Consider the following 13,336-nt stretch of genomic DNA (forward strand, 5'->3'; position numbering starts at 1 on the left):
GGGGGGGGTCTCAACACAACTGGTCAGTGTTACTCTCATAGACCAGAGTGAGGCAGGGGGGGGGGTCTCAACACAACTGGTCAGTGTTACTCTCATAGACCAGAGTGAGGCAGGGGGGGGAGGGGGGGGGGGTCTCAACACAATTGCTGGTTCTTCATGTAAAGGAATTTGAGAATTAATTTTGGTTAACTGACTTGACCAAACGTTTAAGTTCTAATTAAATCTTGCAACACTGAGTGAACTAGCGGTAATTATAAGTTCAATAATACAACAATATAAACCCCCCCATGCTGAAGGTATGCAAGATAATTAAGCAAACCTTTGAAACAGTCTGTTGAAGGTAAGATAATTTAAATTACTTTAATCACATAACCCATCAAGCAAAAATATCAGAGGCCCTTGACTAAATGCCCACCAGCAAATATACAAAATAAAGTACTGTAGGTCATTGTTAGCAAGTGCATTACCGCTAAAGATATGGACGGCATCACCAGAAAAGCGTGACCTCGGGTCTAATTGAGACATTATGAATCTATAAACTGACCACAGCTACACATACAAACCCACAGTGGCTGAGTGGACAGCACTTGGGACTCGTAATCCTAAGGTCCGGGGATCGATCCCCGGCGATGGCGAAAAACAAACGGGCAGGTTCTTTCACCCTGATGCCCCCTGTTACCTAGCAGTAAATAGGTACCTAGGAGTTAGACAGCTGTTACAGGCTGCTTCCTGGGGGAGGGGGGTGTGTTGGAAAAAAAAGTCGATTGATTGACAGTCGAGAGGCGGGCCGAAAGAGCAGAGCTCAACCCCCGCAAGCACAACTATAATGGGGCCTCGACTTACGATGCTAATCTGTTCCCAGAGACGGATCGTAAGTCGAAATATCGTAAGTTGGAGCGATTTTTCCCGTAAGAAATAAAGGGAATTGAATTAATCCGTTCCCCACTCTACAAAATATTAACATACAAATACATTTTATACTGAATACAATGTGTTTCTGCTAACTACAAAACAGTACAAGTACCTAAGTTTCTCTTACCTTTATGGAGGGTTCTTGATGGTGTATGGAAGATGGTGATGAGGGGGGAGGAGGAGAGTTGTTACTGTTTGGAAGGGGAGTCCCCTTCCATTATCACATCAGGCAGTGATGTTTTCTCTGGGGTACTCTCTCTCTCTCCTACGTTTTGCCTGAATACCACTAGGACCTGGTTGTGGTTCAGTGCTTGTTTGTCTCACTACAAATTTGTCAAGAGACATTTGTTTTTCCCTTCGTTTTAACATTTGTCTGTAATGATGCATCACAGTGTCATTGAATAGGTTAAGGCAACGACCTACTGCAGCTTGATTTGGGCGAGTCGTTTCAGCAAAGGTTTGCAATTCTTCCCATATTGCACACATTTGCTTAATTGTCGAGGAAGAGACATTCTGTACTCTTGTCTCTGCTCTATGGTCATCCTTACACGGGTTTTCATATGTTGAGCCTTACCACTGACTTTCCTGGGACTCACGGCATGATATATAATAATTACTTCAATGTTCAAAATGCAAAAAATCACCACAAAAGCGGAATTTCTTATAGGCGCGATCGTCACTAAGTGGGCAGCTGTAGTAAACTGAGGCAGGTCGGCCGCGTGACCGGGAACCACGCGCTCAGTCGACCTTAACGTATACCAACAAATATTGGAAGTCGACAACACCATCGGATGTCGAGTCGCATTTTTCGACGAAATTTACATCGTAACTCGAAATTATCGTAAGTAGAGGCAATCGTATGTCGAGGTGCCACTGTAGTTGAATACAGCTAGGTGAATACAGTAAACATTTTCATATATCTTGTTGAATAAAGTTGGTTCTACTCTCTAACAAATCTCTGAGCATACCTCTTGGCAATGTATTTTTGTCATACAGTAGCCTATACAGTACATATGTATTACTGTACACAACACTATTAGTTTTATGTTTTAGGAAATATAATAAACACTTTTGTATATACTATATATGAGTTATTATATTTTACATCTAGATTTCAATCATTACTTAATACCTATTAAATTTCAGTAATACTGTATCTACATAAGCATAAAAATCTACAAAAACAAAAAATACACTACTTCAAAATAAGTTTTGGAAACACACAAACAACCTTATTCATGCAACACAATCCATGGTCACAGCTCATTAACATAAAATAATTTGACTTAGTTTAACATATTTAAAATATTTTAGGGCCTAATAAATTTACTAGAATCATCAATTCCCATGGTTTTGTTTATGAATACGTGGGCAATAGCATTATCATAAATATAAAATGTATGGTGGTACCTTGGTTTGCGAATTTAATCTGTTCCCAGATACGAGCCGTCTCTGGGAACAAATTACAGTAAATTCGAAAACCAAGGTACCACTGTATATGTTTAATTTTATCTTGGAATTTGCTTCTACTTCCTCTTGGTAGAGGCGTTGGGAACATGCTGCGTGTGCCGGGACACCGTGGACATGCCATCAACAAATTTGGTCTTGAACAATACGTTGGCATTATTGAACATCCCATCCTTCAGTGACACTACTATGAACTGAAAAAATAAAATGTTATTGTGTGTGTTTTATTCAAATCATTTTCATTCTTGTGTCAACACACAACACACATACAATAATAAATGCCACCTTTACTCTTTCAAACATCAGTTTTACACACAATCCCACTCACTCACTTGCAACAAGAGAAGTTTTCATTGCCTTCCTTCTCATATTCTTTTGCAACACCTGTTCTTACAATATTTGTATTCTTCTGCTCTACATTATTATTTAATTTTGTGATGAGGATAGGTTGACTCCTTCCTATAAATTCATTTGAATAATTTGTTGAACTACTATTACCACCAATTCACTGAATATGACCAAACCATACTCAGCTCCTAATCCTTCCTCCCAATTCTGAACCAGGTAGAGCAGACTGTCCTACAAAGAACGTTGCTTTTTGCTCATTTGTGTTACACAAGGCTAAAAATTGTCGTAATAGAAAATGAAGGTGGCTCGCAAGAGTGATGTACAGTACTTTGGAAAATGATTTTACGCATGAAAGGAGATTAGGGAGAATGTTTGTAAGGCAAACGTTTGTAAAGAGGGAATTTCCTGTAATACTTGTAAAACATGTTGAAGCAAATTTAAGAATAAAACTCTCAAAGTGCTCAGTCTTAAAGGAGAAAATGAACTTGTTAGGTCATACAGTTACTCCATCAGGGGTCTGCTGTTCTTTCATCCACTTCCCTCCGGAGAGGCATGAACTGTTCACCCACTTCCCTCCTGAGAGGCATGAACTGTTCACCACTTCCATCCTGAGAGGCATGAGCTGTTCACCACTTCCCTCCTGAGAGGCATGAACTGTTCACCACTTCCCTCCTGAGAGGCATGAACTGTTCACCACTTCCCTCCTGTTCACATGAGCTGTTAAGGGACCGACAAGAATGAGAGGAGGGGATGAACCAGCCTTGCTTGATCTGATATTTACCCTAAATGAGTCGGATATAAGGGAAGTTAAGTTGGAAGCCCCCTTGGGAATGAGTGATCACAGTGTATTGAGCTTTGAGTACCTGGTTGAGCTGGGAATTATCACCCCCAAAAAAGAACTGGGAACCAAAGGGCTGGCGTACCGAAAGGGAAACTATGAGGAATTGAATAAATTCCTATGGGATATACATTGGGACACAGAACTCGGAACCAAGTCCGTACAAGACATGATGGACTATGTCACCCAAAAATGTCAGGAGGCTGTAAGCAGGTTTGTCCCAGCCCGACAGGAAAAAACAGAGAAGCAAAGGAAGAATCCGTGGTTTAATAAGGAATGTATGAAAGCAAAGGAGCAAAACAAAAGGGCATGGAGGAACTTCCGTAATAACAGAACACCAGAAAGTAGAGAGAGATACCAGAGAACCAGGAACGAGTATGTCAGTGTGAGAAGAGCAGCTGAGAAAAGGTATGAAAAATGATATAGCTAATAAAGCCAAGACCGAACCCAAGCTACTACACAGTCACATCAGGAGGAAGACAACAGTGAAGGAACAGGTGATGAAACTTAGGGTGGGCAAGGACAGGTACACAGAGAATGACAAAGAGGTGTGTGAAGAACTCAACAAAAGGTTCCAGGAGGTCTTTACAATAGAACAGGGAGATGTCGCGGCGCTAGAAGAGGTGGCAGCAAACCAGGTGACCTTGGATAGGTTCGAAATTACAAGAGATGAGGTCAAGAAGCACCTATTGGAGCTGGATGTGAGAAAAGCTGTTGGGCCGGATGGAATCTCGCCATGGGTATTGAAAGAGTGTGCAGGAGCACTTTGCCTACCACTCTCCATAGTGTATAGTAGGTCACTGGAAACGGGGGACCTACCAGAAATATGGAAGACTGCTAATGTAGTACCAATATACAAAAAGGGTGACAGACAAGAGGCACTGAACTACAGGCCAGTGTCCTTAACTTGTATACCATGCAAGGTGATGGAGAAGATTGTGAGAAAAAACCTAGTAACACATCTGGAGAGAAGAGACTTCGTGACAACCCATTAACATGGGTTCAGGGAGGGTAAATCTTGCCTTACAGGATTGATAGAATTCTACGATCAGGTGACAAAGATTAAACAAGAAAGAGAAGGGTGGGCGGACTGCATTTTTTGGACTGTCGGAAAGCCTTTGACACAGTACCCCATAAAAGGTTGATGCATAAGCTAGAGAAACAGGCAGGAGTAACTGGTAGGGCGCTCCAGTGGATAAGGGAGTACGTAAACAATAGGAAGCAGAGAGTTACAGTGAGGGGGTGAGACCTCAGACTGGCGTGAAGTCACCAGTGGAGTCCCACAGGGCTCTGTACTTGGACCTATCCTGTTTCTGATATACGTAAATGATCTCCCAGAGGGTATAGACTCATTCTTCTCAATGTTTGCTGACGACGCCAAAATTATGAGAAGGATTAAGACAGAGGAGGACAGCTTGCGGCTTCAAGAAGACCTGGACAAGCTGCAGGAATGGTCGAACAAATGGCTGTTAGAGTTTAATCCAAGCAAATGTAATGTAATGAAGACAGGGGTAGGAAACAGGAGACCAGATACAAGGTATCACTTGGGAGATGAAATACTTCAAGAGTCCGAGAGAGAGAAAGACCTGGGGGTTGATATCACGCCAGACCTGTCCCCTGATGCTCATATCAAGAGGATAACAGTAGCAGCATATGCCAGGTTGGCTAACATAAGAACGGCCTTTAGAAACTTGTGTAAGGAATCTTTCAGAACATTATATACCACATATGTCAGACCAATCCTGGAGTATGCGGCACCAGCATGGAGTCCATATCTAGTCAAGCATAAGACTAAAATGGAAAAGGTTCAAAGGTTTGCCACCAGACTAGTACCCGAGCTGAGAGGTATGAGCTACGAGCTACGAGGAGAGACTACGGGAATTAAACCTCACTTCGTTGGAAGACAGAAGAGTTAGGGGGGACATGATTACCACATTCAAGATCCTCAAGGGAATTGACAGGGTTGATAAAGACAGGCTGTTTAACACAAAGGGGCACACGCACTAGGGGACACAGGTGGAAACTGAGTGCCCAAATGAGCCACATGAGCCACAGAGATATTAGAAAGAACTTTTTTAGTGTCAGAGTGGTTGACAAATGGAATGCATTAGGAAGTGATGTGGTGGAGGCTGACTCCATACACAGTTTCAAGTATAGATATGATAGAGCCCAATAGGCTCAGGAACCTGTACACCTGTTGATTGACAGTTGAGAGGCGGGACCAAAGAGCCAGAGCTCAATCCCCGCAAGCACAACTAGGTGAGTACTTCCCTCCTGAGAGGCATGAACTGTTCACGACTTCCCTCCTGAGAGGCATGAACTGTTCACCACTTCCGTCCTGAGAGGCATGAACTGTTCACCACTTCCCTCCTGAGAGGCATGAACTGTTCACCACTTCCCTCCTGAGAGGCATGAGCTGTTCACCACTTCCCTCCTGAGAGGTAAGAACTGTTCAAGTGCTTCTTTTGCATTGCTGCATTATGAGTTTCGTCTAATTTGCTGCCTTTCCTTCCATTTGCCTCCCATCGAACTTCCTGCAAATGATCCCTAACCTTTGTGTAGTTCCCTCTTCTCTATTCCCTAACCTTTGTGTAGTTCCCTCTTCTCTATTCCCTAACCTTTGTGTAGTTCCCTCTTCTCTATTCCCTAACCTTTGTGTTGTCCCCTTTTCTGTATTCTCTTTTGTTCCTTGTCATGTTTCAAACTCTTTCAATTCTACAAATAAATCAAACATAACACCAATGGCTCCAAGTTGTTCCTCATATATTAAGTTCTATACATCTTCATTTGGGGTATACACTAGGTCTATTCAATTTCTTTCTTTATTATGCACCCCATACCCATCCCATGGGCGGTGGTGTAAAGGATTACAGAGGTATATAATCGGTTCAGGAACTGAACCCTCTTCCATGTCATTAATTTAGCTAAGCAAATAACAATCTTTTGACGCCAGTTACAAAATTATTAATGTTATATATACACGTACACATACTCATACATGCATGTACATATATATACGTATACATATATACATACACGTACATACTTAATCACCCACACAAATACATACATCAATAATCTTTTGTACTTGTAGCCGAGCCTAAGCCTAGCAGTGGTAACATCTAGAAGCTGGTAAGTCACCTCCTCTTTCTCTTGTCGGCTCCTTGATATGCTGCTACAGGATGTGTCTATAGTGTTGACAAATATTGCTGGTTGATACCTGGTTGATGGGGTTCTGGGAGTTCTTCTACTCCCCAAGCCCGGCCCGAGGCCAGGCTCAATTTGTGAGAGTCTGGTCCACCAGGCTGTTGCTTGGAGCGGCCCGCAGGGCTACGTACCCACCACAGCCAGGCTGATCCGGAACTTCTCTTAGAAAACCGTCCAGTTTCCTCTTGAAGATGTCCACGGTAGTTCCGGCAATATTTCTTATAGTCGCTGGGAGGACGTTGAACAGCCGCGGACCTCTGATGTTTATACAATGCTCTCTGATTGTGCCTATGGCACCTCTGCTCTTCACTGGTTCAATCTTGCATTTTCTTCCATATTGTTCACTCCAGTACGTTGTTATTTTACTGTGTAGATTTGGGACCTGACCCTCCAGTATTTTCCATGTGTATACTATTTGGTATCTCTCTCGTCTCCTTTCTAGAGAGTACATTTGCAGAGCTTTGAGACGATCCCAATAATTTAGGTGTTTTATCTCGTCTATGCGTGCCGTATATGTTCTCTGTATTCCCTCTATCCCAGCGTTCTCTCCTGCTCTGAAGGGGGAAGTGAATACTGAGCAGTACTCAAAACGGGACAACACAAGTGACTTGAAGAGTACAACCCATTGTGATTATTGGATCCCTGGATTTCAAAGTTCTCGTAACCCATCCGATCATTTTTCTGGCTGACGCGATATTTGCTTGGTTATGCTCCCTAAACGTTAGATCGTCGGACATCATTATTTCCAAATCCTTGACATGCTGTTTTTCTACTATGGGCAGATTCGACTGTGTTTTGCATCCTGTATTATGTTTCAGATCCTCAATTTTGCCGTACCTGAGTACCTGAAATTTATCACTGTTAAACATCATGTTATTTTCTGCTGCCCAATCGAAAACTTTGTTGACATCTGCTTGTAGTTTTTCAATGTCTTCAGCAGAGGTAATTTTCATGCTGATTTTTGTGTCATCTGCAAAGGACGACACGAAGAAGCTGTGACATGTATTTTTGTCTATATCAGATATGAGAATAAGGAACAGTAGCTGTGCAAGGACTGTACCTTGAGGTACAGAGCTTTCAACATCGCTTGGACTCGATTTTATCTGATTGACTGTTACTCTTTGTGTTCTGTTCGACAGGAAATTGAGTATCCAGCGTCCTACTTTTCCAGTTATTCCCATTGACCTCATTTTGTGAGCTATCACCCCATGGTCACATTTGTCGAACGCCTTTGCAAAGTCTGTGTATACAACATCTGCATTTTGCTTTTCTTCTAGGGCTTCTGTGATTTTGTCATAGTGGTTCAGTAACTGTAACAGACAGGATCTTCCCGCTCTAAATCCATGTTGTCCTGGATTGTGCAATTCATTGTTTTCCATAAAACTAGAAATTTGATTCCTAATCACTCTTTCAAACACTTTTATTATGTGTGATGTTAGTGCAACTGGCCTATAATTTTTTGCCAAGGCTTTACTCCCCCCCTTGTGCAATGGAGCTATATCTGCAGATTTAAGTGCTGCTGGTATCGCCCCTGTATCCAGGCTCTTTCTCCATATTACGCTGAGTGCTCTCGCTACTGGTACTTTACATTTCTTTATGAATATTGAATTCCATGAGTTAGGCCCAGGAGCTGAGTGCATAGGCATATTGTCAATTTCTCTTTCAAAGTCTTCTGAGTTTGTGGTAATATCCGTTATATTATCTGCAGCTTGAATGTCATTCATAAAGAAGCTGTCTGGGTCATCAACTTTCATGTTGTTTATTGGTGTGCTAAACATAGCCTCATACTGGCTTCTTAGAATTTCACTAATCTCTTTGTTGTCCTCTGTGTACGTACCTTCATTTGTAATTAACAGTACAATACTGGTCGAGGTTTTGGATTTGGATTTTGCGTATGTGAAAAAATATTTCGGATTTTTCCTTATCTCTTGTATAGCTTTCTGTTCCAATTCTATTTCCTCAGACTCATATGATCGCTTCAACGTTTGTTCTATTTCTTCGATCTCCCTGCTTAGGCTTGTTTTCCTTGCTTGTGATAGTTGTGTCTGCCGAAGCATTTCCGTTATTTGTTTCCTTCTCCTGTACAGTTGTCTGCGTTCTCTTTCTAGAGTGGTCCTCTTTCTGCCCCTGGGGCCTCGTAGCCTGGTGGATAGCGCACAGGACTCGTAATTCTGTGGCGCGGGTTTGATTCCCGCACGAGGCAGAAACAAATGGGCAAAGTTTCTTTCACCCTGAATGCCCCTGTTACCTAGCAGTAAATAGGTACCTGGGAGTTAGTCAGCTGTCACGGGCTGCTTCCTGGTGTGTGTGTGTGTGTGGTGTGAAAAAAAAAAGTACTTAGTGTAGTTAGTAAACAGTTGATTGACAGTTGAGAGGCGGGCCGAAAGAGCAAAGCTCAACCCCCGCAAACACAACTAGGTGAATACAGGTACATGCTTCAAGCAAACCTTGTAAGCTTCAGCTGTCAGTTGAGCTATTCCCTGTAATTACCTAAGTGTAATTACCTAAGTGTAGTTACAGGATGAGAGCTACGCTCGTGGTGTCCCGTCTTCCCAGCACTCTTTGTCATATAACGCTTTGAAACTACTGACGGTCTTGGCCTCCACCACCTTCTCACTTAACTTGTTCCAACCGTCTACCACTCTATTTGCGAAGGTGAATTTTCTTATATTTCTTTGGCATCTGTGTTTAGCTAGTTTAAATCTATGACCTCTTGTTCTTGAAATTCCAGGTCTCAGGAAGTCTTCCCTGTCGATTTTATCAATTCCTGTTACTATTTTGTATGTAGTGATCATATCACCTCTTTTTCTTCTGTCTTCTAGTTTTGGCATATTTAATGCTTCTAACCTCTCCTCGTAGCTCTTGCCCTTCAGTTCTGGGAGCCACTTAGTAGCATGTCTTTGCACCTTTTCCAGTTTTTTGATGTGCTTCTTAAGATATGGGCACCACACAACAGCTGCATATTCTAGCTTTGGCCTAACAAAAGTCATGAACAATTTCTTTAGTATATCGCCATCCATGTATTTAAATGCAATTCTGAAGTTAGAAAGCATAGCATAGGCTCCTTGCACAATATTCTTTATGTGGTCCTCAGGTGATAGTTTTCTATCTAGAACCACTCCTAGATCTCTTTCTTTATCAGAATTCTTTAAAGATTTCTCACATAATATATAGGTTGTGTGGGGTCTATGTTCTCCTATTCCACATTCCATAACATGACATTTATTAACATTAAATTCCATTTGCCAAGTGGTGCTCCATATACTTATTTTGTCCAGGTCTTTTTGAAGGGCATGACAGTCATCTAAATTTCTTATCCTTCCTATTATCTTAGCATCATCAGCAAACATGTTCATATAATTCTGTATACCAACTGGTAGATCATTTATGTACACAATAAACATCACTGGTGCAAGAACTGAACCCTGTGGTACTCCACTTGTGACATTTCTCCATTCTGATACATTGCCTCTGATTACTGCCCTCATTTTTCTATCAGTCAGAAAATTTTTCATCCATGATAGAAGCTTACCTGTCACCCCTCCAATATTTTCCAGTTTCCAGAATAACCTCTTATGTGGAACTCTGTCGAAAGCCTTTTTTAGGTCCAGATAGATGCAGTCAACCCAACCATCTCTTTCCTGTAATATCTCTGTGGCTCGATCATAGAAACTGAGTAAATTCGATACACAGGATCTTCCAGATCGAAAACCATACTGTCTGTCTGATATTATATCATTTCTCTCTAGGTGTTCTACCCATTTAGTTTTGATTAGTTTTTCCAATACTTTCACTATTACACTTGTCAATGATACAGGTCTATAATTGAGGGGGTCTTCCCTGCTGCCACTTTTGTAGATTGGAACTATGTTAGCCTGTTTCCACCCGTCTGCTACGATTCCTGTACACAGGGATGCCTGAAAGATCAGGTGAAGTGGAATGCTGAGCTCAGATGCACATTCTCTCAGAACCCATGGTGAAACGCCATCTGGGCCAGCTGCTTTGTTCTTACCGAGCTCCTTGAGCATTTTTTCCACTTCGTCTCTAGACACCTCTATGTGTTCTATGTTGTTCTCTGGAATTCTTATTGTATCTGGTTCCCTAAAGATTTCATTTTGTACAAACACACTTTGGAACTTTTCGTTTAGTGTTTCACACATTTCCTTTTCATCTTCCGTGAATCTATTTCCCATTTTCAACCTCTGAATATTATCCTTTACCTGCAATTTGTTGTTTATGAATTTATAGAATAGACCTGGTTCTGTTTTACATTTGTCCGCAATCCCTTTTTCAAAATTTCTTTCTGCCTCTCTCCTCACTGCCGTGTAGTTGTTTCTCGCATCTTTGTATCGCTGGTATGTTTGGGGGTTCGGCCTCTTCCTGTATTGATTCCATTTTTGTGTCTTTCGGTCTCTAGCCCTCTCGCAATTTCTATTGAACCAATCCTGTTTCCTAGTTCTGCATCTCTGTTTTGGTATAAATTTTTTTGTGCCTTTATCATATATTTCACAAAACTTGCCATACATCTCATTCACTTCCTTGCCTAGTATCAAGTCTGTCCAATTATACTCACTAAAAAAATTTCTAAGGTCACCATAATGTCCTCTCCTGAAGTCTGGTTTTTCAACTGCTTCAACCTCCTTATTTTCTTCCAGCTTATAACGCATTGCATACTTTATTCCCAAAAAGACATGGTCACTTTTACCCAAGGGAGGAAGGTACTGAATGTCAAATATCTCTTCCTCCTTCCTGGTAAATATCAAATCTAGCATGGAGGGAACGTCCCCTTCCCTCATCCTCGTAGCTTGTTTAACATGTTGATACAAGAATGTTTCCAGGATGAGGTCTACAAATTTACAGGTCCAAAAATCTTCTGTTTTAGCTTCATATGCTTCCCAGTCTATGGATTTCAAGTTGAAGTCACCGACTATCAACAGTCGTGATCTATCGTTATCCGCTCTCGCTATAATCTCTCTCATTATTGTTATAAGACCTTCACGTTTACTATCTAGCTCCTCCTTTGACCATGTGCTGCTTGGCGGTGGACTATATGCATTTATCATCATTAGTTTATCATCCTCATAGCAGATCTCTAGTGCTATTATGTCAACTTCTTGTGGATTGGCAGTCATTATTTCCTTCACCTTTAGGTGTTCTTTTACCAGCACAGCAACGCCACCGCCTTTCCTAATTTTTCTGTCCCGTCTCCAAATTGAGTAGCCCCTCGGGAATATGACCTCATTTAAAATTACATCTTCAAGTTTTGTCTCCGTGAGTGCAACAATGTCTGGTGTCTGCAGCTGTATTACATCACTTAACTCCAGTATCTTCGATCTCACTCCATCTATGTTGGTGTATGCAATCTTCAGGAACTTGTTCCCCCTCTCCTTATTCTTCACTCCCCCTCTCTCTATTGATTTTGTTGGTTTGCCTTTATGTACCACTTTACTGGTTTGCCTACCCCTATCACTTTGTAGAAAAAAGAATTTATTTCTTCTTCATTCCTGCTCTCATTTAAATGTTTTGCCTCGGCGAGGTTCAGTTTCAGCTTCTCTCTATCTTCTTTTGAAAGATCTCGTCTTAATGACCACCCTTTCCCATCCTCATCCCTTTGCAATTTTCTAGCATTCCTTAGTACTTCTTCCATCTGTTTGGCACCGTTTAGGGTGATCCTCAAAGGTCGATCTTTCCCTTTTATGTACCTGCCTATTCTCCTGTAGTCGCACACATTCTCTCTGTTTGTAAGACCTTCCACGAGGCCAACAATTTTATCTACTACTTTAGCTTCTTCTACAGCTCTTTCTGACCTAGATGTTATCGCCTTTTCTTTGCAGCCAAAAATGATCAGGGACTTACTCCGATCAACTGTGTTTTGCACCAACTTCGGGTTAGATGCCAATTCTTTCCTCACTTCTAGCCTAATGTTTGTTTTATCTTGGTTGCTGCAGTGTTTGACTTCCTTTACTGCTTCTTCTATTTTTTCCTTCTCCTTGGCCACTTGTGCATAAGTGAGTTGCATATCTTTCTTGCACTGTTCTATTCCCTGTGTAACTTCCTCCATCTGTGCTGACAAAAGCTGTTTCTCCTGTTGAATTTCCTTGCCTAACCTATTGTAGTCATTTATGTTTAAATTTACTTTAACTTCTTCCAAAGCTATTTTTAAGAGTTTATTTTCTTCTTCCATGGCTTTGCAATTTGTTTCCAATTGATTCTTATCCTTGCGCAAGTCTTTCACTAAACCCTCAAGACATAATACTTTGCTATTCAAATGGTCATTACTTTCTTTCAATTTACTAATTATTTCTACATGAGAGTTCACTATAGTATCTAAATTTACCAACTTGTTATGTAGACTACTAATATCAATGCTTTCTTCATTGAATCCCTCAAAATCAAGCTCTGTTTTGTTTTTCCCCTTGCCAGTGGCCATCTTGAATGTTCTTCTCTGCACTGTAAACACTAGGGCAACTTTTTCTCATCCGATTTTTCACTTCCCTTAGCACTTTCCTGTTATCTCACCTATTTTTCAAGTTAATTTTCAAATTAATTTTCCTGTGTGGGAGT

The 13,336-nt window shown here is 41.3% G+C and overlaps 1 protein-coding gene across 3 annotated transcripts in view; it reads right to left on the minus strand.

Moving 5' to 3' along the window:
* Window positions 1-2,293: 2,293 nt before the first annotated feature.
* The window catches only part of SMC2 (structural maintenance of chromosomes 2), a 115,414-nt gene continuing 104,371 nt past the window's right edge, over window positions 2,294-13,336 (minus strand). For all 3 annotated transcript variants that reach the window (XM_069302689.1, XM_069302691.1, XM_069302690.1), the window contains exon 24: window positions 2,294-2,573. In XM_069302689.1, coding sequence (XP_069158790.1) covers window positions 2,439-2,573 — 135 coding nt within the window. In that variant the 3' untranslated portion in view covers window positions 2,294-2,438. The remainder of the gene's footprint in view (window positions 2,574-13,336) is intronic.

This window comes from Procambarus clarkii, chromosome 48 (genome assembly GCF_040958095.1).
Source record: "Procambarus clarkii isolate CNS0578487 chromosome 48, FALCON_Pclarkii_2.0, whole genome shotgun sequence".
NCBI classification, from domain to species: domain Eukaryota; kingdom Metazoa; phylum Arthropoda; class Malacostraca; order Decapoda; family Cambaridae; genus Procambarus; species Procambarus clarkii.